Genomic DNA, 23,638 nt, shown 5'->3' with positions numbered 1-23,638 from the left:
CAACAGTGTCAAATATCGCAATAGTTTTATGTTGCCCTGTTTTTCTTTTATAGTGAGCTGCCCAATCTTTTTTGTTCATCAGCTATCCATTGTTAAGTGTTTTTATGTGTGGCCCAAGACAATTCCTCTTCTTCCATTGCGGTACAGGAGGGTCAAACGTTTGGACACCCCTGCTATAAAGTGTAAGCCCACTTTTGGTCTGAAAAAAACAATCCTTCCCTGTTTTAGACAATGTCATTGCAGAGTCCTACCTGCAGACAAATGCAATGAAGCTCATGCATGCATCCACTCATTTCCTATTTCTTGAACAATTTGTGAGATAGTCTTCCTGCTCTAATCCCATGATCGGTCCCAGTGTTGTACTAAGAGAAAAACTACTGGGACCAGCAGAAAGCCAATCACACGAGTCAGAAATGGCAAATATGGAGGAGTTCTGTATACCAAGTGTATGGAATACCCCCTACATGGAAGCCATGTTTATTTATTTTTGTAGCTTCAAAAATCATATATAGATAGAGACTTAAAAAAGGTATTTTTTTTTAAACACTAAAAAGACAAAAAGGTTTATCTCCCAATTATATATGTTCTATAAATGTATTTAACCAGTATGAAGTTACAGTATAAATGTGACCCCCCCAGAGCACATAATGAAGGTGTTATACCTAATATAGAATTGTTTAACTTGGGTTTATTTGCTTTAGGCTGAGATCACACCATCTGCAGTAACTTGTGCAGTCCTGAATCTAAACAGAATTTTTATTACAAGTAGGCCTCTACGTTGGAATGTCATATGTAAAGCTTTCCATTTTCAGTAAACGATACATCGAAAGTCAAAATGCAGACAAAAAGGTAAGCAGCTGTTCCTATGACGTACTTATTAATCAAATTTTGCCTGAAGTACATTAACCCTTTAACTGCCAGAACCTGTTTTGCATTTTTTTTTTTTGCACACGTTGAAATAATCATATTAGGCATCAATCAAAGCAACCGCCCCCCAGTCAGTGACACACACTGATTACTAATAAGCCCCCTAATGCCAAATCAAACCTGCAATCACAGTACCTGGCTAAGGAAAACAGCTGCAGTATGTGGAAACCCATGTTACAGTAAACCATGTCCTGTGGAAAGTCCTACCTTTTACATGTCAACTAATTAATGAAGGTCCATGGCATACTTTGCATAATACATTTTCTTTATGCCATGGAAATCTGTCCTTACTGGGGCTAACTGGTTGTGTTTGCCCCCCAGGCAAAAGGTACCTAGTCCTCTCCTGAGCCTCAGACTGCTGCATATTTCCAATCCGGATCGAATCAAACCGTGTAAATGCACAAGACTGCCCCGGAATGTATGTTGCTGAGTGTCAAAGTAAAAAATAGACAAAAAAAATACACTGAACTGCTTTGAAAATGTGTCAAAAATACATAAAAAACACTCGTAAATACTGTACATATGCAAAAATGTATCTGGAATGCTGAAATTGGTGTGAACAAGCCCTAAGGTTTACATTACATGGGCTTAATGTGTCTCCAAACCCATATAATAAAAATGAATGTAAATTGGAGTACCTTGTTTTACTCATGTATATAGTATATGTGAGGTAAGCCATAGTTGTGCTGATGTGTAAATACAGTATACTTAATTGAAAACATGAATGCTTGCATGTTCTTTGTGAGGGTGGCTATGCAACCACTCCATAATCCCCCCTGAATGTCTATAATAGCCATCCTCCTTAGTGCATTCTTGTAGTGAACTACATACTTCCATATGAATGCAGCCAGCCCTGGCACATAAAGTTTGTCCCACGTTGCTACTTCTTCATGATTAGATGAGGTGTGCATACACACAATGTAATGTTAACACAGGGCTTCCCAGGAGATCAGGGCCGGATTAGGGTCAAATTATTGTGGTAGTGTCAGATTAAGTCAGTACAGTATTATATTAGGGCACTGTCAGATTATGGTAGTATAGTGGCAAGTTAGGGCAGTAGAGTGGCAAGTTAGGGCAGTAGAGTGGCAGTGTAGTGGCAAGTTAGGGCAGTAGAGTGGCAAGTTAGGGCAGTAGAGTGGCAGTGTAGTGGCAAGTTAGGGCAGTAGAGTGGCAGGTTAGGGCAGTAGAGTGGCAGTGTAGTGGCAAGTTAGAGCAGTAAAGTGGCAATACAGTGGCAGGTTAGGGCAGTGTAGTGGCAGGTTATGGCAGTGTAGTGGCAGGTTAGAGCAGTAGAGTGGCAATACCGTGGCAGGTTAGGGCAGTAGAGTGGCAGTATAATGGCAGGGTAGAGCTGATGGTGACAGTGTGATAGTGTGCTCAGTCACTTACCACATGGCTGGAGATGAAGACTCCCCAGGCTGCTGTGTTCACTCCTCCCCTTTCTCTTCTTCAACTTCGGGAGCAGCCAGAATGGCTGAGTTTGTGGTAGGAATAGAGGAGGCAGCCACAACCACATCCCCGACTACCAACTCCGGCTGTCTCGGAAGATATTGAAGATCTCGAGGGATAATTTAAGCTAATTAAAGAACAGGGGAATAGTAGAGGCAGCCTCTCCCACCCCACTGGGCCACCTGCTGACCCATTCATCGATGTAGCCGGGCAGAACATTTACTAGTACGTTTACAAAGCAGCATGGAGAGGGAAAGTGCAGTTGTCTGCACAGTATGGTTCAGTGAGCAGACAAAGTGTTCAGGGTGATGGGGAGGGCATTTGGAATTGGAGGGGCACAACTTAAATCTGGGGGGACATAGCCCGCCCCAGCATCCCCTTAGATCCAGCCATACAGGAGATGCTGTTTAAGGCTGGCAGTACATGTGGCAATGACAATTTGTGCACTGCTGAAGGTGTGGACCAAAAGTTCAGAAACAATGCTGTGGAGGTCTGAAGGGCAGAGCAAATCACTAAAAAAAAAATCAAATCTACTTCTAAAGCATGTTCAGCAAGGTAAACTATTATTTATTATTACTGACCTTACCATGTGTTTTAAGCAAGGGTTTAGTGGCACTTTAAAGGTGAACTCTCCCTTGCAGTGGGGCTGCACCCAATTTGCAAGAGTTAACTGCTCGTTTGTGTCTAGGGGGCATGGAAAAGTAGATTTATTTACCTGATCCTCTGTTCCTGCGGTAGTCTACAGTGCTCTGATATCATCAGGGGGAAATAGCCCTGCATCGGACGTGGGACAGCAAAGGAAAATCCAACTCCAGAGCATGGTGAAACGTTGTCTGCCAGGGGAGCTGAGGATCAGGAAAGTAAGCGCTTTTACTGTCCTCCTAGGCTAAATGAGCAGCTAACCCTTGGAGTGTGACCACATCTCAGAGATATTTCTGTCTAGTGTTTTTTCTACAGACAGGTGCATTGTAATACAGTAATGCATTCAGAACCTAAAAAAAATGAACATTTTATGCTTGAGTGCGGTAGCTTACAAGCGTATGTGTGTATACGCAGGTACTGTATATACACAAGACTAGTGTTGGGCTTCATGTTCAAGTCAAACATTGACTCGAACACGGGCCGTAAGGGCATTCGATGGGATGTGTGCCCGTCATGCCCCACAATGGACTGCGCCCTGACAGTGCATTGTGATTGACTAAAGCAATGCTCCTGACCACAGGTCAGGTGCAATGCTTTGGCCAGTCACAGCCCATGATGCTGTCACAAGGAGGTGGGATGACCCCACCCCCTTGTGACATCATCACATTTAAGAACTGTCATCCCAACGCAGCTGTCAGGCGTCGGGAGCCAGTGTCGAGAGCGTTTTTTTTTAATTCTTCTTTTAGGTCGGCGGTGAGCATCGTGATTGACATAGGATCACATTCGGGAGGGACCTTTTTTTATTTTTGTTTTTAATAAACGACTTATCAAAGACTGTCTCTTGTCACTTTTACAATGAGTAAATATTTTGGCGCTGGAGGGGTAATATGGATCCTACTAGAAAGTCCACCAATCTAAGAAGTTCATCAATAAACTCCAACTGATAAGAGAAGGAGAGAGGAGAGCAGGGGAACAGGCTGTAAGTGTTCCCTAAAGGGTAGTGGACAACGGACAGCAGCATCAGTGGAATCACCCTTAGAGTAAAGCATCTAAACCTCATGCTCAGGGTGTACTGCATGGGTTTGTTGAGTGTACCAGAATGGTGCCCATGCCCAGAAATGCACAAAAGGTTTAGATGCTTTGTATCTTTGGAGATAATGTGAGTGGGCAATTTGTTTTTTATGTCATTTACTTAGTAATAAACGTTATTGCACCATGGAGGATCTTTTTTCTGTCTTATTAATATGATGCTGAGTGGGGAGTGAGCTGTATTGCGGTACCTGTGCCAGGAGGAACCTGAGAGGAATAAGTGATGTTACTGAAGGGAGCTTATGTGGCATCTTTCTGCTGTGACAAGATAACATCCATAAGGATCATGGGGTGATCCTAAAAAGCGAGCTGGCCCTTGTGGTCATGGTTTGGAGGTGAGGGGCCATTTCGGCTATTTGAGGATTTTTTGCACAAGAGTGGAGATCCCTTATTTCACCTCATCACCTGCATGAATTGTTTGAAGATCACGACTATATGTTTTTTGTGCATTGGACATTATTTATGAGTTATTTACTTTTGTGATTATTTATATGCAGTTGATTTAAGAGAGTTTTTTGTCATTAATTTTGATTGGCACTTATCACTATTATTGATTTTTTTCCCCAGAAAAGGGATCTACTTGGTACACTTTTATTTTTTTGAATAGTCCCATTATTGGGACAGGAGGGTGAGGTATATATATTTTACACATTTATTTTGAGTCACTCCTTTAGTGTGAATTCAAAACAGGTTTCCTGTTATTTTCACCAGTTTGCACTTTTAGATTCACTGATTGGATCCAGATTAGATCAGAGCACTGTTTGTGGATAATAATATGTATATGGTTTATTTTTGTCATTAATTTATTGTTTAGCGTTTCACCATTTTTTATATTGATTATTCACTACAAAAATACCACATGACTTAATAATGTAACGCATGCAATATTTTAGTATCTGGTGCAGCATCTTACCGCATACTCAGATGTGGTAAGATACCTCTTAGTGAAGTGTCCCTGTTTGAAGTTCGCGGTCGAACTTCTGTAGGTTTGAATGTTTGACCGCGAACCGAACGGGGGGGGAGGGGGGGGGGTTCAGACCATCACTATACAAGTCTCTGCATGTAAATTGTAACACTAGCAGCTAGAAGAGGGTGAAGAAGAATTTTACATGTGTATATGCATAAGCAGGTTTACAGAACATAACTTTTTTTACTCAGTTTAAGGAAACTGACTTGCACTTAGGTGCTTCAGTTTCATTTTCAGATTAATTTGCATAGAGGACAAAAGCAGTTCAAATTCACTACATTTATAATGCTTCTAAAAACAAAATGTCAGAAAACAAATACTTATATATGTAAGAAATAAAAGTGTTGCCTTAGGTATATATTTTTTTTTTTACAAAATGCCTAGCTTGACCGGGCTTGAAAGTGGTAGCAGTATTTGTAACACTTGGACAAATACCTAAAATTACAATATATGTAGAAGCAAACCCTCTCCACATGAGATGCTGATATCTTTTTCCATTGACATTAGATATTTACTAGCATTATCATTTCTATTTATACTGAAGGCTGCTAACATACAATGAAATGATTATCAGCACATATCCATGACATATGGTAGAATCCAAATTGTTTTTGCACTTCATCTTAAAAGAGGAATTGAACTCTGGAAGCTGTGGCCAAAGAAAAGCAGACAGCAGGCAAGGAATAGTTACCAGCATTGCCTGTGGTCTCCCTTCAGCTGATCTTCCTCCATTACTGAGTTACAAAGCCTTGTTCTGCACTGTGTCTGTGTGGAGGTGGCCATCTTGGTAGAGGCAGAACTTTGCTTCCTCGTATCAGAGCTTACAGCAAGGAGAACAGTGAGCAGCGCTGTAGTGACATTACCAAAACTCACTTCAAGTTTTTTGAGACTGGCATTCAGAGGCAGCAGTACCTTAGATCTCACACTGCAGATATAGCTATTAGACTATAGGCATAGAAGTGCCTACAGGACCTAGGCCCCTGACATACCAGAAAGTATAAATGTTTTAGGGTTCTGCTTAAAGAATCACTAAACCCACATCTTTATACTCATTCACTATGGAATTAATTTTCCGTATTCTGAAAAAAAAAAAAACTTGGGTGATCCTGCTGTTCGGTTGCCCCATTCTGTCTACATTACCTAAACAGTTGGGTATTTTGCAGAGCAATGTTGGCAACTATTTCACATGCTGAATTTTCAGTGAGTTTCTATGCTGAGCATTTCCTCCTTGATCACATCTGAGCATCCCATGTGGCTATATAGTCATACATGTGGGTGTATACACACTGGTAAATGACAATCCACTCTCTCCCTCCTCCATACCCACTAACCAGCTAAACACAATGAGGGCAGGATATTACATCTTGATTGATGGAGACTTTAGCTCCCTGTTAGTCTAAGACACAGGCTAAAGGGGCATGAAACAGCCTGTGACTGGCAAAAATCCACCCACACCATTTTACTACCAAAAAAAAAAAAAATTAAGATTTGATTTCAAATAAATATTTGTATGACCATTTAAAACAGATTATTGGTATTATTAACTATTTTCACCCCTTATCCAAAATACTGTCTTTATTTTTGAATATGTGATTAGCAGCAGAGGTCTAGGAGCTCTTCCTGCTTATGTTTCCCTGCAGACAGGCTGGGCAAGAGCTGGATCATGTGACAGCTCTATATTGATTAGGGATAAGTTACTTAGATTTTATTTATTTATTTATTTATTTTTATGAAAACAGTTCCATTAGCCACATACAGAAAAAGAAAGGACAAAGTAAATTAAACAGTGTGTGTTTAGTATCACTTTAGGCACAATTACCATTTCTAGATGCTACCTACACTATACCAGACCTTCAGTTTTTTATATTCAGGTACACTTTAATAAGGTTGTTTTTACCTTGAGTCAAAAGAATGTGTGTTTGTAGTAAACGTTTAGGTGGACAGTGAAGACCACATTTGCAAAATATCTCTACTATGACCCACAGCAAACGCACCCAGATGGAAATGTTACAAATACAATCCAATACCATTCTGTACTTATAGTTCGCCACATCCTCTAATTCAAAAATAAGGTACATCTTTACGGTTAACATTTGCTCACACAAATAATCAGAATATAGAAATAGAAAATTTATTTTTATGGGATGATTTTAAATCTAAAGTCAGTTAAGGTATGGGTTATCTAAATAGAAATCTGTTTTGTGTGTTACTGTTGTGTTTAGGCTGGTGATTTGTCAAGTTCGCTCTAACAATCTAGTATTTATGTTGTAGTGATCATCTCAACAAAGTCTTTTTTCAAAACCTGTAAGGTTAGAATAATCATGACATTTCAGTGAATGCAAATTTTTATCAATCACTCTCAAAGTGAAGACTTGTGAATTCTTGATTTCTTTTCTTCTACAATTCTCCCAAATAACCGGGCTGCCTCCAGTGCACATCCCCAGTGGATAGTGAGACCATATCCACCATGGCCATAATTATGTATGAGCTGTGAATGAGAAACAATGTTTTTGTAAATGTCACTAGATGTGCTTTTCAGCTATTCCAAGCTACCATCGTTTCCATTATAATAAAAAGGGCCAAACAAAATTCTATTAAACAGATCAAATAAGGGAATAATTGCTAACAATAGATAAAAATTACCTGCCAGTACAAACAATATTATTAATCACATAATATGCCAGCAATATACACAGAACGTCTCAAATTTTAAAGTACATTTCATCATCCAACTGCATTCTAAATATAACATATGCATTTTCTGTACTGAAGATACACTGGGATATCATAAGAGAGAAAAATAATCACTTTTAGCTCTGGTTCACACTGATGCGGTGTGGAATTTGCAGTGTTTTCATTTCAAATTCCGCACTGCATCACAATCACACCCCGTTCATACAAACCAATGTGGGTGTGTATGTTAATACCCTGACATCGGTCTGCAAAACATGGTGCGATGTGCAGAATCGAATCGCACAGGTGTGAATACCTAGGCGATCCGATTCTAGTGCAGAGCAAAATTGGGTCCTGCACATTTTTGGTGCGGGTGCGGTGCAAATAGAGCCGTACAAAGTGTATGGCTCCAATCACACCACACACAAATCGCATGTGATTTGTACAGGAGTGTGGTGCGGTTCCTGTGCTTATCACATGGGATTTACCACACCGCTGTAGTGTGAACCTAGGCTTAAGGCTTTCAAAGACTTCAACCAAATCGGTGTACCGCAAAACTACACTACTAGTAAGTACCACTACCTTAGTTCTGTCACATCTGACTGCACAGTTTAGGCCAGGAACTTATCTAAAATCTCATACGATTTCCTACCTTCCTGACAAATTTTTTTTCCTTGCATCCCTTTCATTTCTATCCCAATACCCTTCCTGCATGTGCAATTACAATCTGATGTGTATGGGTAGCTTTACCTGCATATGAATTCAAGGTTCTCCATATGGAGAGTGTAGAAACAAAGATTAAATCATGAAATGGATAAACATGTATAAATGGCATGGGGAAAATACAGTACATAACACAAGTCAGAAGATAAGAAATAGCAGAATTATTACGAACGCCGAAAAATAGCACAAAAGGGGAGTTGCTGCCTGGACAGAATTACTGTTTGATTTGAAAGATACAATATTGTTGCTATATACAAGAACTTCAATGTTGCCAATTTGCTTTGCTCCAACTTTCAGTAAAATAAATGCAAAATGGTATATTGATTTTTTTAAAGTTTTTAACCACTTCAATACCAGGCACTTATACCTCCTTCCTGCCCAGGCCAATTTTCAGCTTTCAGCGCTGTTGCACTTTGAATGACAATTGCTCGGTCATGCAACACTGTACCCATATTACATTTTTAGCATTTTTTCACACAAACAGAGCTTTCTTTTGTGCATTTTCTTCAAATAACATTTCTTCATAAATTTAGGTCAAAATTTATTCTGCTGCATTTCTTCGGTGAAAATAATAATTGAATTTGTATTTTTTTTCCAATGTTTCTATTTGTTTTTTATTAAACTTTTTTCGTTTTTTACGATTTTATTTTTCAGCACACTGTGACCAAAGCACTACAATGTGACCATAGTAACATTGAACTACGCTGGGCAAGTGATCAGGATTTTTTCTTTTTTAAACACATTAGGACTGCTAATACCAATGTATTTCATTGATATTAGCAATCACTGTTACTGACTGAAACTGATTCATTCAATGTTTTGCTGTGATTAGCTGATCACATGATATAGATGGGCTGTGATTGGCCCTGTCTGTATCATATGACTGCCTTGACTAGTCACAGCTAACAACATATTTGTATACAATGGATGGCAGGACAGAAAGCCATCCGTTGTATACAATTGACATGTGATCTGCTGTGATTGGTCACATGACACTGGCAACGGACCGGTGTAGTGAGATGTCATCAGCTGTATCCCGTGGACACAGCTGGTGACAGATCGCGCCGCTGCGCGGCCCAGTGAGCGGCTCGTTTTGACAGGAGGTCATATGACGCCCAGTCACAACGGCGAGTGTCTCACCCGGCCGTCAATCTGCTATAGGCTGGGCGGAAGGTGTTAAAGTACAGAAAGGTTAGTTCATCTATCAACTTTTTTACTGCTGTCTGTCTCTGTTCTAAGAATTTTCCCTCACTTCCTATTGTGGTTACTGAGCCAGCTGACATGGTGAGAAATTTCCCTAACAGTGACACATAGAACAATAAAATGCCAATGAAGAATAGTTAGGTCAGTAGTCATTTTTTTACATTTGTGTATGTCCCCTTAGTGAAATATCCCTTTACCAGTGAATAGTACACTTTGAACAGAAACTTTGGAAAATGTTAACACAGACAACTAATAAAAAAAACACCAAGAGATCAGATGGCATAAGTGTATAACAGTCACTCAATCCTTTTACTCCTGAGGAAGCCTTGAAATAATTTTCAGGTCTCTGGGAACCCATTGTAAAACCATTTGGAGTTCAGTGGGAAAAATGTCTATTTTATTGGCTGGCAGTTGGAAGAATGCCCCCTTAGCTTAGTGATCAGAATGTCACCTTTACAGGTAGCTAGAAGGATCATTTATATCATGCTGCTGACTCTGCCAAGTGGTGTTGGCCCAGGAACTATGAAGACACCATCAAATGGAAGTTCAATCAGCTCTCAGAACTCCTAGCAATTTCTGGAGGAACCCTTGGGTGCCATGGAACCCTGGTTGAGAATGGCTGGTATAACATGCCATAGAAGCTTTTCATGATGATAACTTGTGTTTGTCGGTTTTCAGCTTCTACGCATTTTAGCAAATATTAGATGCACTTACTTCACTCTTAACAGGTCCTGAGACAAAGGGCTCTCTTTCCAGTCTCACTTTACTTCGTGAAGGTCTCAGTCCTGTCCAGTCATGCACAATTTTTGCATTCTGCATATTTAAAAAAAAAAAGAAACTTAACAGAAACAAAAATAAAAAATAATTTCAGATAAAGGTTAAAAACCTTCATGACATAAACAATTCAAAACAAACCGTTTTGTCTGGAGTTTCACTCCCATATTAAAACTGTGTGTAGTTAATGCAATCATACAAAAAAGGGGAACTTAAATCCCAAAATGGAGTTTGCTTTATGTAAACCCTCGCCCCTCTGCAATTACAAGAGTTTTTTTTTATGTGTTTATTTTTTAATTATTTTTTTCTCAGGCATCACCCCCTGGCTAGGCAGGAAAAAGATATGTCCCTGTTCCTGCAGGAATTTTCATATCACACCTCCCAGAAGGCTGTAGGGCCAGGCACACAAATCAGGACAAGGGCTATGTCACCTGAATTATGGATCACAGCTGGACAATGCTGCGTGAGAGAGTATGTGGTTTTAAGATAAACAATACATGTAAGTGGGGGGAGAAACTACATGGGGGAGGGTAAAGTTCTGCCTTAAGACAGCCTTATATCTGAATTTCTGATCTTTCAGGGTACAGTATATTGTAAATTGTTTACTGTGTAATTTAACAACAATGCCTGTTCACACAGTTAGGAAAAAAAGTTAATGTACAGACTGCAGAGGACTGAATGAATATCACTCTCACCTTAAGACTAGGAACCAGCTCACAGCAGCTTTCCCAAATCCATTTATGATCATGAGACACATTCGCCTCACTCCAGTTCCCTAGCTGGAAAATTCCTCCCAGAGTGACCATCTGAGACCTATACATACAGTATACTAAATATGGTTATTTATGCAACTATTTCATGACTTCCACCGTAAGATATATTTTATTAAAACACATGAATTTTATAGCATGACCAGCTTAAGCCTACTATACTCACCCAGGAATAATGTATGGTGTGGTATATACCCCTGTCTTTAGATCATGAGTAACAATGAAGTGTTTCATCCAAGGAGCATGAACCTAAAACATAACAGCTATGTCACACAACATATTTGTGGCCATTATAATCTATGTACCCATCTGATGAGCCATATCTTCTTTAAACAAAAAGCATGCTACATATAATCGCATGTATTTTTTAGCAAACATTATTGAAGACCCATATCTTATTCTGTTCTAGAGAAATTAACAACATCCTTTTTCCTATAGACTGCTTACATTGTATAAAAAAAGAACCCTACTGGAGCATGCATCATCTGGTGAAGTTCTGCATAGAGACATCAACTTCCAGGTTTTATTGTCAAAGCTTAACAGAACAAGCTGAAGTTAGAAGCTGACTGGCTACCATGCACAGCTGCACCAGATTTTGCACTCAAGTTTTAATAAAATCAACCCCATAGTGTACTCCCACCTAGCGGGTCTGTACCAAAAAAGAAAAAAAGGAGGTCATCACACCAACAGTAAATAAATGTAGTTTTTTTACTCTCAAGTTTTCCATTTGTATTTAAAGTGGGCCTGAACTAAAAAAGTGAAGATTTGCTATGTTATAGGGTATGTCTAGAAGTGTCTAATCTGTCTAAGCAGTACACTGAAAAATGTAGCTTTTGTTACCTTTTTTCTTTAGTTTTGGATAGATCATATAAGGGTAAGAACTTTTCAGGTTTAACTAATCCAGAAGATGCTACTTCCCTGGTCTCCCCTAGATGGCTTGTGTATGGCATCCAGGGTTGTCTTGAACCTTTGAGTACCCTCAGAGGTTGCTAGAGGTTCCTTGGCAAGTCAGCACTGGTGGACTGATTTCCTGTCTACACTTATCACCAATGTAAGGGTCAATTTCCTACTAATCATCAGTGTAAGGGGGCAATACACTGACTACTAGTGTATGAGAACACTACTTTTTAACCGCTTGCCGACCCGCCACAGAGTTTTTATTGTGGCAGGGCGGCACCTGTATGCACAGCGCCGTCTTTTAACGTCGCTGTGGAAAACAGGCACGAGGCGCGTGCCCGCCCTACCCGTCCTACCGATCGTGGCAGCGGGTGTCCATCACCGACTCCCGGTGGGTCATTTCCCACCGGGTGCCGGCAATTACAAGTAATCACTGACAGATAGCACGGCTGCATTGTTTACTTTGCAGCTCTGCTGTCAGTTCAGAGCACGCTGAACCTGAGAGAAGACTATCTCTCGGGATCAGCTTGTTCCTGTGAAGTACACACCCTCGCCCCTTAGTAATACACTCCCCTCACAGTTAACCCTTTCATTATCTAATAAAAGTTAACCCCTTCCTCCCCAGTGCCATTAGTACAGTGTCAGTGTTTTTTTTTTTGCACTGATCACTGTATTGGTGTCACTGGGGATGTCAGTGACCCCAAGTCAGTTCCCCTCCAGTGTCAAAATGTCCGCCGCAGTCCCGCCATAAGTCGCTGATCACCGCCATTATTAGTATAATAAAAAAAATATCCCAGTATCTTTCCAGCCATTTGTAGACACTATAACTTTCACGTAAACCAATTAATTCACACGTATTGTTATTTTTTTTAAGCAAAGACATGTCGCAGAATACATTTTGGCAGAAATTTATGACTAAAATTGATTTACATTTTTTTTACTGGACATGTTTTATAGCAAAAAGTCCAAAATATTGTTTTTTTCTCAAAATTGTCAGCTTTTTTATAGCGCAAAAATAAAAAACGCACAGGCGATCAAATATTATTATTATACAGTATTTATAAAGCGCCAATAGTTCACTCAGCGCTGTACATTACAAAGGGGGACAGAACATGTGACAGAACAATACCAATACAATGCAAAACATGAGGGGATCGAGGGCCCTGCTCTTTCGAGCTTACAATCTAGAAGGGATGGGATAGTGGTACAGGAGGAGATAGCTGTGGGGGATGGAGTGGTAGGAAGAGTGGAGGAGGTCAGCAAGTTAGCAGGGGGTGAGGTAGGCTTCCCTGAAGAGATGGGTTTTCAGGGTGCGCCTAAAGGAGAGGAGAGTAGGTGATAATCTGATGGGTTGGGGAAGGGAGTTCCAGAGGATGGGTGACACCCTGGAGAAGTCCTGGAGGCGGGCATGGGAGGAGGAGACCAGGGAACTAGAGAGAAGGAGGTCTTGTGAGGAGCGGAGTGTGCGTGCTGGGCGGTACTTGGATATTAGGTCAGTGATGTAGTTCGGGGCAGTATGGTGGACAGCTTTGTACGTCAGTGTTAGGATTTTAAATTTGATCCATTGCGCAATCGGAAGCCAGTGGAGGGATTGGCAGAGGGGGGTGGCAGAAATGGAGCGGTTGGAAAGGTGAATGAGTCTGGCAGCCGTATTCAGGATCGACTGAAGCGGGGATAGCCAGCGGCGAGGCAGGCCAGTGAGGAGGGAGTTGCAGTAGTCGAGTCGTGATATGATGAGGGAGTGGATGAGCTGTTTAGTGGTTTCTGGGGTTAGGAACGTGCGGATTTTGGCGATGTTGCGGAGGTGGAGTCTGCACGAGTTTGTTAAAGATTGGACTTAGGGCTGGAAGGATAGGTTGGAGTCCAGAATAACACCAAGTACTCTGGCCTGCAGAGCGGGTTTGATATTGGCGTTGTTGGATGTGATGTAGAAGTCGATGGGGGGTGGGGTTCGGGCTGGGGGGAAGACAAGGAGCTCGGTTTTGGAGAGATTCAGTTTAAGGAAGTGGAGCGACATCCAATCTGATATGTCGCTCAGTAGGTGTTTGATTTGGGCAGAGACCGAGGGGGTGAGGTGGGGGGTTGAGAGATAGATTTGTGTGTCATCGGCATAGAGGTGGTAGTTGAAGCCGTGAGAGTGTATGAGTTGGCCAAGGGAGGAGGTGTAGATGGAGAAGAGAAGGGGCCCAAGGACAGAGCCTTGAGGGACCCCAACAGAGAGGGGGAGTGAGGGGGAGGTGGTAGCATTATAGGTAACGCTGAAAGAGCGTTGTGACAGGTAGGATGAGAGCCAGGAGAGAGCAGAATCTCTGAGGCCGAGGGAGTGTAGTATTTTGAGGAGGAGGGGGTGGTCAACTGTGTCGAAGGCCGCAGAGAGGTCAAGGAGTAGGAGCACTGAATAGTGGCCATTAGCTTTGGCGGTTAGAAGGTCGTTGGAGAGTTTGAGTAAGGCAGTTTCGGTGGAGTGTAGGGGGCAGAAGCCAGACTGTAGGGGATCGAGGAGGTTGTTGTTGTTGAGGTGAGAGAATAGGAGGGTGTAGACGAGGCGCTCGAGGAGTTTAGATGTAAGTGGGAGCAGGGAGATGGGTCTGAGGTTGTTCGGGTCATTGGGGTCCAGGGAGGGCTTTTTAAGTATGGGGGTGATGTGTGCATGCTTCAGTGGGGAGGGGAAAGTGCCGGAGGAGAGGGAGAGATTAAAGATGTGGGTGAGGGAGCGTAGGATGGAGGGGGAGGGAGGTCGTAGGAATTGTGAGGGGATAGGGTCGAGGGGGCAGGTGGTGAGGCGGGCATCAGAGAGGATCTTGGAGACTTCCTCGATGGTAGTAAGGTCAAAGGTGTGGAGTGTTGGGGGAGCTTCAGTATGAGGAATGTAGGGTGGGGTGGGAGTGGAGGTCAGAGCAGTGGTGGGGCCGTGGGAGAGGGGTGATGAGGGGGTAGCTGAGTGAGGGGGAACGGGGTTGGAGGGAGTTTGAGCAGTGACGAAGTCCCTGCGGGTAATGTTGAGGGGGAGGGGGGATGAGGGGGTAGCTGTGTGAGAGGGGACGGGTTGAGAGGGCGTGTGAGTTGCGGCAATGTCCTTGCGAATTGTGTCAATCTTGTTTTTGAAGTGATTGGCAATCTCAAGGGCGGTGAGTGAGGTGCTGGGTGGAGGTGGGGGTGGAGAGAGTTGAAGGTGGAGAAGAGTCGGCGAGGATTGGAGGAGAGGGCCTTGATGAGGGTCAGGAAGTAGGCTTGTTTGGCTGCGTGGAGGGAGGAGGTGTAGGTGCGGAAGGCAGATTTGTAGCAGGTGAAAGCTTGTTGGGATTTTGTTTTGCGCCATAGTCGCTCCAGGGCACGACTGCGTCGTTTGAGGGTTTTGGTGTGATCAGTCTGCCAGGGCTGGAGCGGTCGGAGTCTGATGTTGCGTGTGGTTAAAGGAGCTAGTGAGTCAAGGGCTGCTGACAGCGCGTTGTTGTAGGCAGTCATAGCCAAGTCGGGGCAGGACAGGGGGAGGATGCGGTCGTGGAGTTGATCAGCTGCAGAGTGGAGGGGGGCAGGGTTAAGGTTGCGGAGGTTACGGCTGGTAGTAGTGTGACATTTGGAGGGGTAGGCGTTGGAGGACGAGGAGATAGAGAAGGTGATCAGGTTGTGGTCAGAGAGAGTGAAGGGGGTGTTAGTGAGGTTGTGGGGAGCGCAGCGGTTGGAGAAGACAAGATCAAGGATATTACCGTCGGAGTGGGTGGTGGATTGTATGCACTGTGCAAGTGCAAAGGAGGAGGTTAAGTGGAGGAGACGGGCTGCGTCTGGGTTGTCAAGGTTGACAGGGATGTTGAAATCCCCAAGAATGATGATGGGTAGCTCAGAGGAGAGGAAGAAGGGTAGCCAGGAGGAGAAGTCTTCCAGGAAGCGGGGTATGGATCCAGGAGGCCGGTATATCACAGCAATCTTCAGGGGGGTTGGGGAGAATAGTCGGACGCAGTGGGCCTCGAAGGAGGAGAAGGATAGGGAGGGGGGGTTTGGGAGGACTCGGAAGGTGCTCTGCGGTGACAGGAGCAGACCAACCCCACCACCTTTATGACCGTTAGGCCTGGGTGAGTGGGTCCAGGTGAGACCTCCATAGGAGAGTGCAGCAGGGGAGGTAGAGTCAGTGGGCTGGATCCAGGTTTCCGTGATCGCCAGGAGGTTGAGGGAGCAGGAAACAAAGAGGTCGTGGATGGCGGTAAGCTTGTTGCACACCGATCGAGCGTTCAGGAGTGCACATGAAAACGGGGGGGAGATTTTAGGGAGCAGGGGGACAGATACTAGGTTGCGGGGGTTGCGGTAGGACATGGAGGCGGGAGGGTGTTGTGCGGGTGAGGGAGGTGGTGGAGGGCCAGGATTCGGGGAGATGTCTCCAGCGGCTAGGAGGAGAAGGGTGAGAAAGGTGGCATGGGAGCGGGATGTGCAGGAGCGTGAGAAACTCCTAGTGGAGGTGTTCGGGTCAGTGGGAGAGTGGAATAATAGGAGGAGGTGGTGGGTGCCATAGAGGGGCGAAGGAAGCAGTGAGGACACAATATACAAATGTTTAGGAGGAGCAGAGGGATATAGTGAATGGAATTTGGGAATGGAGGAGAGGAAAATGAGAAGGAGTAGAAGAGGCATTTTGGGGGGTGATGAGAGCAGTAGTAGGGAGATGATAGCAATGAGGGGGAGATGTGCAAGTTTTGGGGTGGAGCAGAGGGGTAAAGAAATGAGATTTGGGAACAGAGGATAGTAGTATGAAGAGGAGTGTATTATATAAAGGTACACAGAGTGGGACTCAGGCATGTAAGAGATGTTTCCCAGGGTGTTTGCTTGCAGTATATCACCGAAATTATCACCAAAGAAAGCTCAATTTGTGGGAAAAAAAAGGATGTAAATTTAATTTATGTACCGTATTGCATGACCGCGCAATTGTCCGTTAAACTAGCGCAGCGCTGTATAGCAAAAAAATGGCGTAAATTGCAGTATCTACACCATAGTTTGTAGACGCTATAACTTTCACACAAAGCAATCAATATACACTTATTGGGATTTTTCTTTTACCAAAAACATATAGCAGAAAACATTTTGGCCTAAATTTATAACAAACTTTGAGTTTACTATATATTTTTTATAGCTGAAAGTAAAAAAATATTGTTTTTCTTAAAAATGTTTGGTCTTTTTTTGTTTATAGCACGAAAAATAAAAAGCGCACCGGTGATCAAATATTAATTTACACGTATTGGGTTTTGTTTTAGCAAAGACATGTTGCAGAATGCATTTTGGCCGAAATTTATGACGAAATTTGATTTTTAAATTTTTTTTTACTGGACATGTTTTATAGCAAAAAGTACTAAATATTGTTTTTTTTTCTCAAAATTGTCAGCCTTTTTTTTTTTATAGCGCAAAAAATAAAAACGCACAGGTGATCAAATACCACTGAAAGAAAGCTCTATTTGTGTGAAAAAGGACATAAATTTCGTTTGGGTGCAGCATTGCATGACCGTGCAATTATCAGTTGAATTAATACAGCACCGAGTAGCAAAAAGAGGCCTTGTCAGGAAGAGGGGTAAATCCTCAGGAGGGCAAGCGGTTAATGTATATGGTTTTTTGCCCATTATTAAATGTTATTTGTATTATTTGGGGTTTTTTTCATACTAGAAATAAAATGTGTGTCTTCTAGTGCAAAAGGGTATTGAAAATGATTGGCCCGGGGTGTCGAATCCTAGTAACACACCTCCTGTATTTATACAGCAGGTGTGCTACTCGAAAGATCACCAGGTGAAAAAGACAGAATAAAGTCAAGAAAAATGAAACTCTTGCAGCCACCACATCTAATGACTGGTCTGTGATTCAAGGATACTTGAATCACAGACAGAGCCAGGCACATGCCAAAGACATGATTTTCAGATTGTATGCATGCTCTGGCATTGTATTCTTTCCTGAAGTGTAGGTAATGTGAAGAGTCAAGATTCAGAGTTTATATGAACCACTGGGCAGTAAGAGGAGCCGTTGGAAACTATTATTCTGATCAGATTGCTGCATATTGATTGAATCCACCTAACTAAATGTGGAACCTTATCTTTCATGTGTTTTAACCTTTGTAGTGAGGGTCAATTTGCCAGGTGAGAGTACACTTTTGGGGGATTCGGTGGAGGATTTGTGGTACCTATCTGCAGTACTAACACTTGTCATATGTATTTTTTGGACTTAATCACTATAATTTTTAATGATTCACAGTGGTAAACTACAGTAAATGTGCGCAATCGACTGAATATCTATATTCTAGCATGCACTGGACATTAGAGCAGCAGATGAGGAGGAAAGCACAGATGGGGGCCAAGAACAAAGGGATGCTTAACCACTTGCCCTCCTGAGGATTTACCCCCCTTAATGACCAGGCCTATTGTTGCTACTCTGTGCTGCACGAATGCAACTGATAATTGCGCAGTCATGCAACGCTGCACCCAAACAAAATTTACATCCTTTTTTTCACACAAATAGAGCTTTCTTTCAGTGGTATTTGATCACCTGTGCGTTTTTTATTTTTTGCGCTATAAAAAAAAAAAAGGCTGACAATTTTGAGAAAAAAAAACAATATTTTGTACTTTTTGCTATAAAACATGTCCAGTAAAAAAAAATTTAAAAATCAAATTTCGTCATAAAATTTTGGCCAAAGTGCATTCTGCGACATGTCTTTGCTAAAACAAAACCCAATACGTGTAAATTAATTGGTTTATGTGAAAGTTATAGCGTTTACAAATGGCGGGAAAGATACTCGGATTTTAATTTTTTTTTATACTAATAATGGCGGTGATCAGCGACTTATGGCGGCGATCAGTGACTTATGGCGGCGACCAGCGACTTATGGCAGGACTGCGGAGGACATTCTGACACTGGGGGGAACTGACTTAGGGTCACTGACATCCCCAGTGACACCAATACAGTGATCAGTGCAAAAAAAAACACTGACACTGTACTAATGGCACTGGGGAGGATGGGATTAACTTTTTTTTGCACTGAAAGGGTTAACTGTGTGAGGGGAGTGTTTTACTAGGGGGCGGGGGTGTGTACTGCAGGGAGACAGGCTGATCGGGACAGAGAAACTCTTTTCTCTTGGTAAGCTTGTCAGGAACTGTCAGGGAACTGACAGAAAGCAGCCCTGCTCTCTGTCACCGATTGCCGCTAATCGCCAGGACACTGCTGATAATAACCGGCTGTGACCCGGCGACTGACACCCGCGGCTGAGATTGGCGGTGAAGGTAGGGCAGAGGCGCGCCTCGCGCGCGTCCCCTACCTGTTTTGAAACAGTACATTTTAAAACGTGCTTTTGCCCAGCCGTGCCGTCCTGCCACCGTTTTTATACAGTGGCTGGGCGGCTAGTGGTTAAGCAGCCCACAGATTGTGATTTTCTTTCTGCCATGTGTGGAAGGGAAAAAAATCACTTGGTTTCTCCATCAACAGTCAGTTTTGATAGGGGAATTCTCCTGCAGTGCTATTGTATTCTGTTGGCAAGGAGCATTCCCATTCTGCAGAACACAATGATTACTGCTAGCGGCTATAGCCACCGGCAGTTCCCACATACACGACTTGGGTACAACCAGGCAGCCCATTGATGCATTGAATCTCGTCTAGTCCCTGCTGAACTAGCCAAGGTTCCATCCATGCATGGCTGGCTTTACAAAGCTGCACAGGACACTACTGGGTTTCAATAAACTAATAAAACTATTTCTGTCACTGCAGTTTGTTTCATATTTCAATATTTTTATTGAGAAACAAGCATATAAAAAGCATAAAACGAGATGGCAAAAAAAAAAAAAGTCCACCTACATGGTGGAACGAGATATACAGTAGAATCAGAATCATAACACTGATAGGCACGCAAAAAGATTATCGAAAAGTGGCATTACAAATGCACACAGAGAGTGCCATAACCATCAAGACTTACAGGTTTCATAAATCAATAAACAGAAATTGAACCAAAGGAATGAACCAAATGTAACAGAAATAATTCAGCGCATAGAGTAGAAAAAGAGAGAAGAAAGAGAAAAGAAGGAAATTACTTCTAAGGGAAAGGAAGAAAATAAGAGGGGGAGGTCAGCTGTAGGACTCTCATGATACAGTAATGTAATTAATCCAAGGTTCCCAAGTCCTCTCAAATCTGGACATATCGTCATTGACAATACTTGTCAGTTTATCGTTAACCATTATCCAGTTAAGTTTTTGTTTCACTCTGTCTAATGGGATCAAAGATTGTTTCCAACTTCTAGCTATGGTAATGAGAGCCGCCAGTAAAAGGTATAAAATTAGTTTAGTCGATTTTTTGGGGACGTCAGAGGGTAGTATATTGAACAAAGCCACTTCCAGCGATCTACGGATACGAACTCCTGTTACTGAGTATATAAAATTGAATATGCGGATCCAGAACCTACTCACAACTGGACATTTCCACCAAAGGTGGAACATGGTACTGTCAGCAATCACGGCGGCGCACGGGTCTGCGCATGCACAGAACGCCAATGCACTCTAATCAGCAGGCACTAAGGCCTGGGCAGCTGCAGCGGTGGCCGCGCATGCGCACGTGCGCCTGGCACCAATGACAGCGCAGGGCGCACTATTTAAACCTGCACATACACTAGTTGCCGTATGGTCTTATTACCCTATTCCTGCTCCTGTGTACCTGTTGATTGATTTGTTGCCGACCCTGCTTGATCCTGACCATCTCCTGCTCTGATCCCTGGCTCGTTTGACTACTCTCCTGGATATCCCTGTATTGATCTGAACTCCTGTTACCGAACCCGGCGAGTGACCTGACTACTCTTTGCCTGCTGCTTGTACCGTGCTGTCCCCACCGTTACCGACCCGGCCTGTCTGACCACGCTTGCTACCCTGCCATCAATCCATCCATCCGTCCTGCACGGATCCGGTCACCACTGCTCAGGCCTATCCGCCTCTTCATGTCAGGCTCTCTACCAGTGTATACCTCTGGCGGACCCCTCTACCACAGGCGGGTGTACTCAGGGACCGCGACCTGGTCACTGTCTGCTCCAAGTCCATCCCCACCATCAGGGGCCCTGGTGAACAAGCAGACTGGGACTTAGACTCCGCGCTCTGGGGAATCCTGTTCTGTGGATTGCTAGAGGTACCGCCAGGCGGTGCTTGACAGGTACCCTCTTGACCACAGTGTCGGAAACAGCTAGATGACACTGAGGGATACATTATGGCTAGAAGAGTAGGAACCAAATACCATCGAAGTAACGTTTTATAGTTGGATTCAACAAGATCAGTGTTAATCGAGATCTTCGATAGAGTATGAGCCACATTCCGCCATGTATCTAAATCTAATGAACTATTTAAATCCCTCTCCTATTGGGTCATGTAGGATAATTTAGTGAGGGGATCAACCAACGAAGCATAAATAATGGATAAACGACCTTGCATCATCCCACTTGCCCCACAGGAGACCTCGAGGGAAGTAAGCGCACAAGGATCTGTGAGTAATCTAAGTTTGCTATTGATAAAAGAGCGAAGTTGGTGATAACGGAATATTTCTCCGTGAGGCATCATATAATTAGTCACAAAATATTGAGGAGACCGAGGATGAACCCCATCTAAATAGTCTTCGATACGCAACAACCCCTTATTAATCCACCACTGGAACCTCGAGGAAGATGAACCCGGGTCAAACTCAGGATTACCAAACACCGGGGGCCAACGGGGTATGCGGAGAGGAGAAAGGTTTACGAGCTCGCCATCTATCCCACACCGATAATGAATAGGATAGAGTAGGACACAAAATAGGAGGACGCAATCCACTGGGAAGCCACATGAGAGCAACAATAGCATATGAACGGCACAAAAGAGCCTCAATCCCAACCCACTGGGGGACATATCCCGTGGCCGTAGTACACGATAACTCTGCTATTTGGGCCACCTGAAAGTATGGTAAAAGATTAGGGAGTCCCAAACCGTCATGCCTCTTCAGACAAAATAAGGTAGATTTGTTAAGCCTAGGGCGTTTTCCCCTCCATACAAATCTAGAGACTGCTGCTTGTAGTAATAACAGTTCCCGTTTGGGGATCATGATTGGTAGTGTCCTGAAATAGTACAATAATCTTGGCAGAAAGGTCATTTTAATAGAATTAATTCTACCGAACCAGAAAAGTGAGAGATCCTGCCAGTCTAGTAAGTCATTTTTAAGTCTTTTGAAAAGCAGGAGATAGTTGGCCTTGTATAACGTCGATATAGATTTCGTAAGGTGAATCCCTAGATAGGGGAGAGAACCAGGGGCCCATTGAAAATCAAAATTTTCCTGGCAGTAACGAGCCTCCAAATTGGGTAACGAGATATTTAAAGCAACTGTTTTAGATAAGCTGAGCGTAAGACCGGAAGCTTCAGAAAACCAATGAAACAAATGGAAGAAACCAGGCAGAGATGTTTGAGGATTAGATATGTACATGAGATCAATAGCAAATAGGGCGCATTTATGATCCCATTGACCACAGTAAACACCCGAGATAGTGGGATCAGCGCAAATAGCAATCGCAGGTGGTTCCATTGCCAACGCAAAGAGCAATGGAGAAAGATGACATCCCTGTCTAGTCCCTCGTTCTATCGAAAAAGGGACTGATTTATATCCACGAATGGAAACTTGAGCGGACGGAGTAGAATAGAGGGCCCGCAACAGTGTTGTAAAATAAGGGCCAAACCCGAATTTGTCTAATGTTCAAAATAAATAGTCCCAGGACAGACTGTCGAATGCTTTCTGAATATTCAGTGACAGTAGTAGAATTTCCCTCTGTGGAGACCCGTCCCAATTGGACTGCACAGCTGACAGCAAACCTATAGTCCGTCTAATTTGGTCCGATGTTTGTTGACCGCTTATGAATCCTGATTGGTCATCATGAATATATAGGGCCAAGAAGTTATGAAGATGTAGGGCCAGGATTTTAGTAAGAATCTTTATATCACAATTAATTAGGGAAATAGGCCGGTAATTGGAGACCATAGCGGCATCCTTGAGAGACTTGGGAATGACACTGATGAATGCCTTATTTTCATCTGGGAGTACCACTCCTCCATCCTGCAAATAATTAAAGTAGAGGGCCATATGGGGCGTCAGAATATCAGGGAAAGCTTTATAGTAATTACTGGGAAGACCATCCGGTCCTGGGGCCTTATGAGAGACAAGAGATTTCACCGCATTCCAGATTTCTTCACATGAGATAGGTTGTTCCATCATCTCCCTATGGGCCTCCTGGAGGGGTGGGAGGGGGGAGTAAAATAGACTCCAAAAAAGTATCAAGAGAAGAAGAACCCCCTTTAGGTGTGCTATAAAGTTGAGTGTAGAAAGAATGAAATTTGTGGAGGATCTTACCAAGGTCCTGGGATAACGAACCGTTATCCAGTCTGAGTTTGGGGAGAGCAGTCTGGGAATGTCTGGGAGTCAGTTTGCGTGCCAACAGGGTGCCAGGTCTGTCCCTCCAAGTAAAAAATTTATGATTAGACCAACAAAGTTGTTTGTCAGCAGTGGTAGTAAGACACA

The 23,638-nt window shown here is 43.0% G+C and overlaps 1 protein-coding gene across 3 annotated transcripts in view; it reads right to left on the bottom strand.

The window, feature by feature from the left end:
• Window positions 1-7,191: 7,191 nt before the first annotated feature.
• Window positions 7,192-23,638, bottom strand: part of DAO (D-amino acid oxidase) — a 75,725-nt gene continuing 59,278 nt past the window's right edge. For all 3 annotated transcript variants that reach the window (XM_089675758.1, XM_089675757.1, XM_089675756.1), the window contains exons 8-11: window positions 11,384-11,466; window positions 11,143-11,260; window positions 10,388-10,486; window positions 7,192-7,562 (exon numbers count right to left, since the gene is read on the bottom strand). In XM_089675758.1, the coding sequence (XP_089531884.1) occupies window positions 7,434-7,562; window positions 10,388-10,486; window positions 11,143-11,260; window positions 11,384-11,466 (429 nt within the window). In that variant the 3' untranslated portion in view covers window positions 7,192-7,433. The remainder of the gene's footprint in view (window positions 7,563-10,387; window positions 10,487-11,142; window positions 11,261-11,383; window positions 11,467-23,638) is intronic.

This window comes from Staurois parvus, unplaced genomic scaffold (assembly GCF_062004578.1).
Source record: "Staurois parvus isolate SC_StPar_1 unplaced genomic scaffold, SC_StPar_1.0 ptg000158l, whole genome shotgun sequence".
Taxonomy (NCBI): Eukaryota; Metazoa; Chordata; class Amphibia; order Anura; family Ranidae; genus Staurois; species Staurois parvus.
This window is presented reverse-complemented; position numbering and strand designations above follow the sequence as displayed.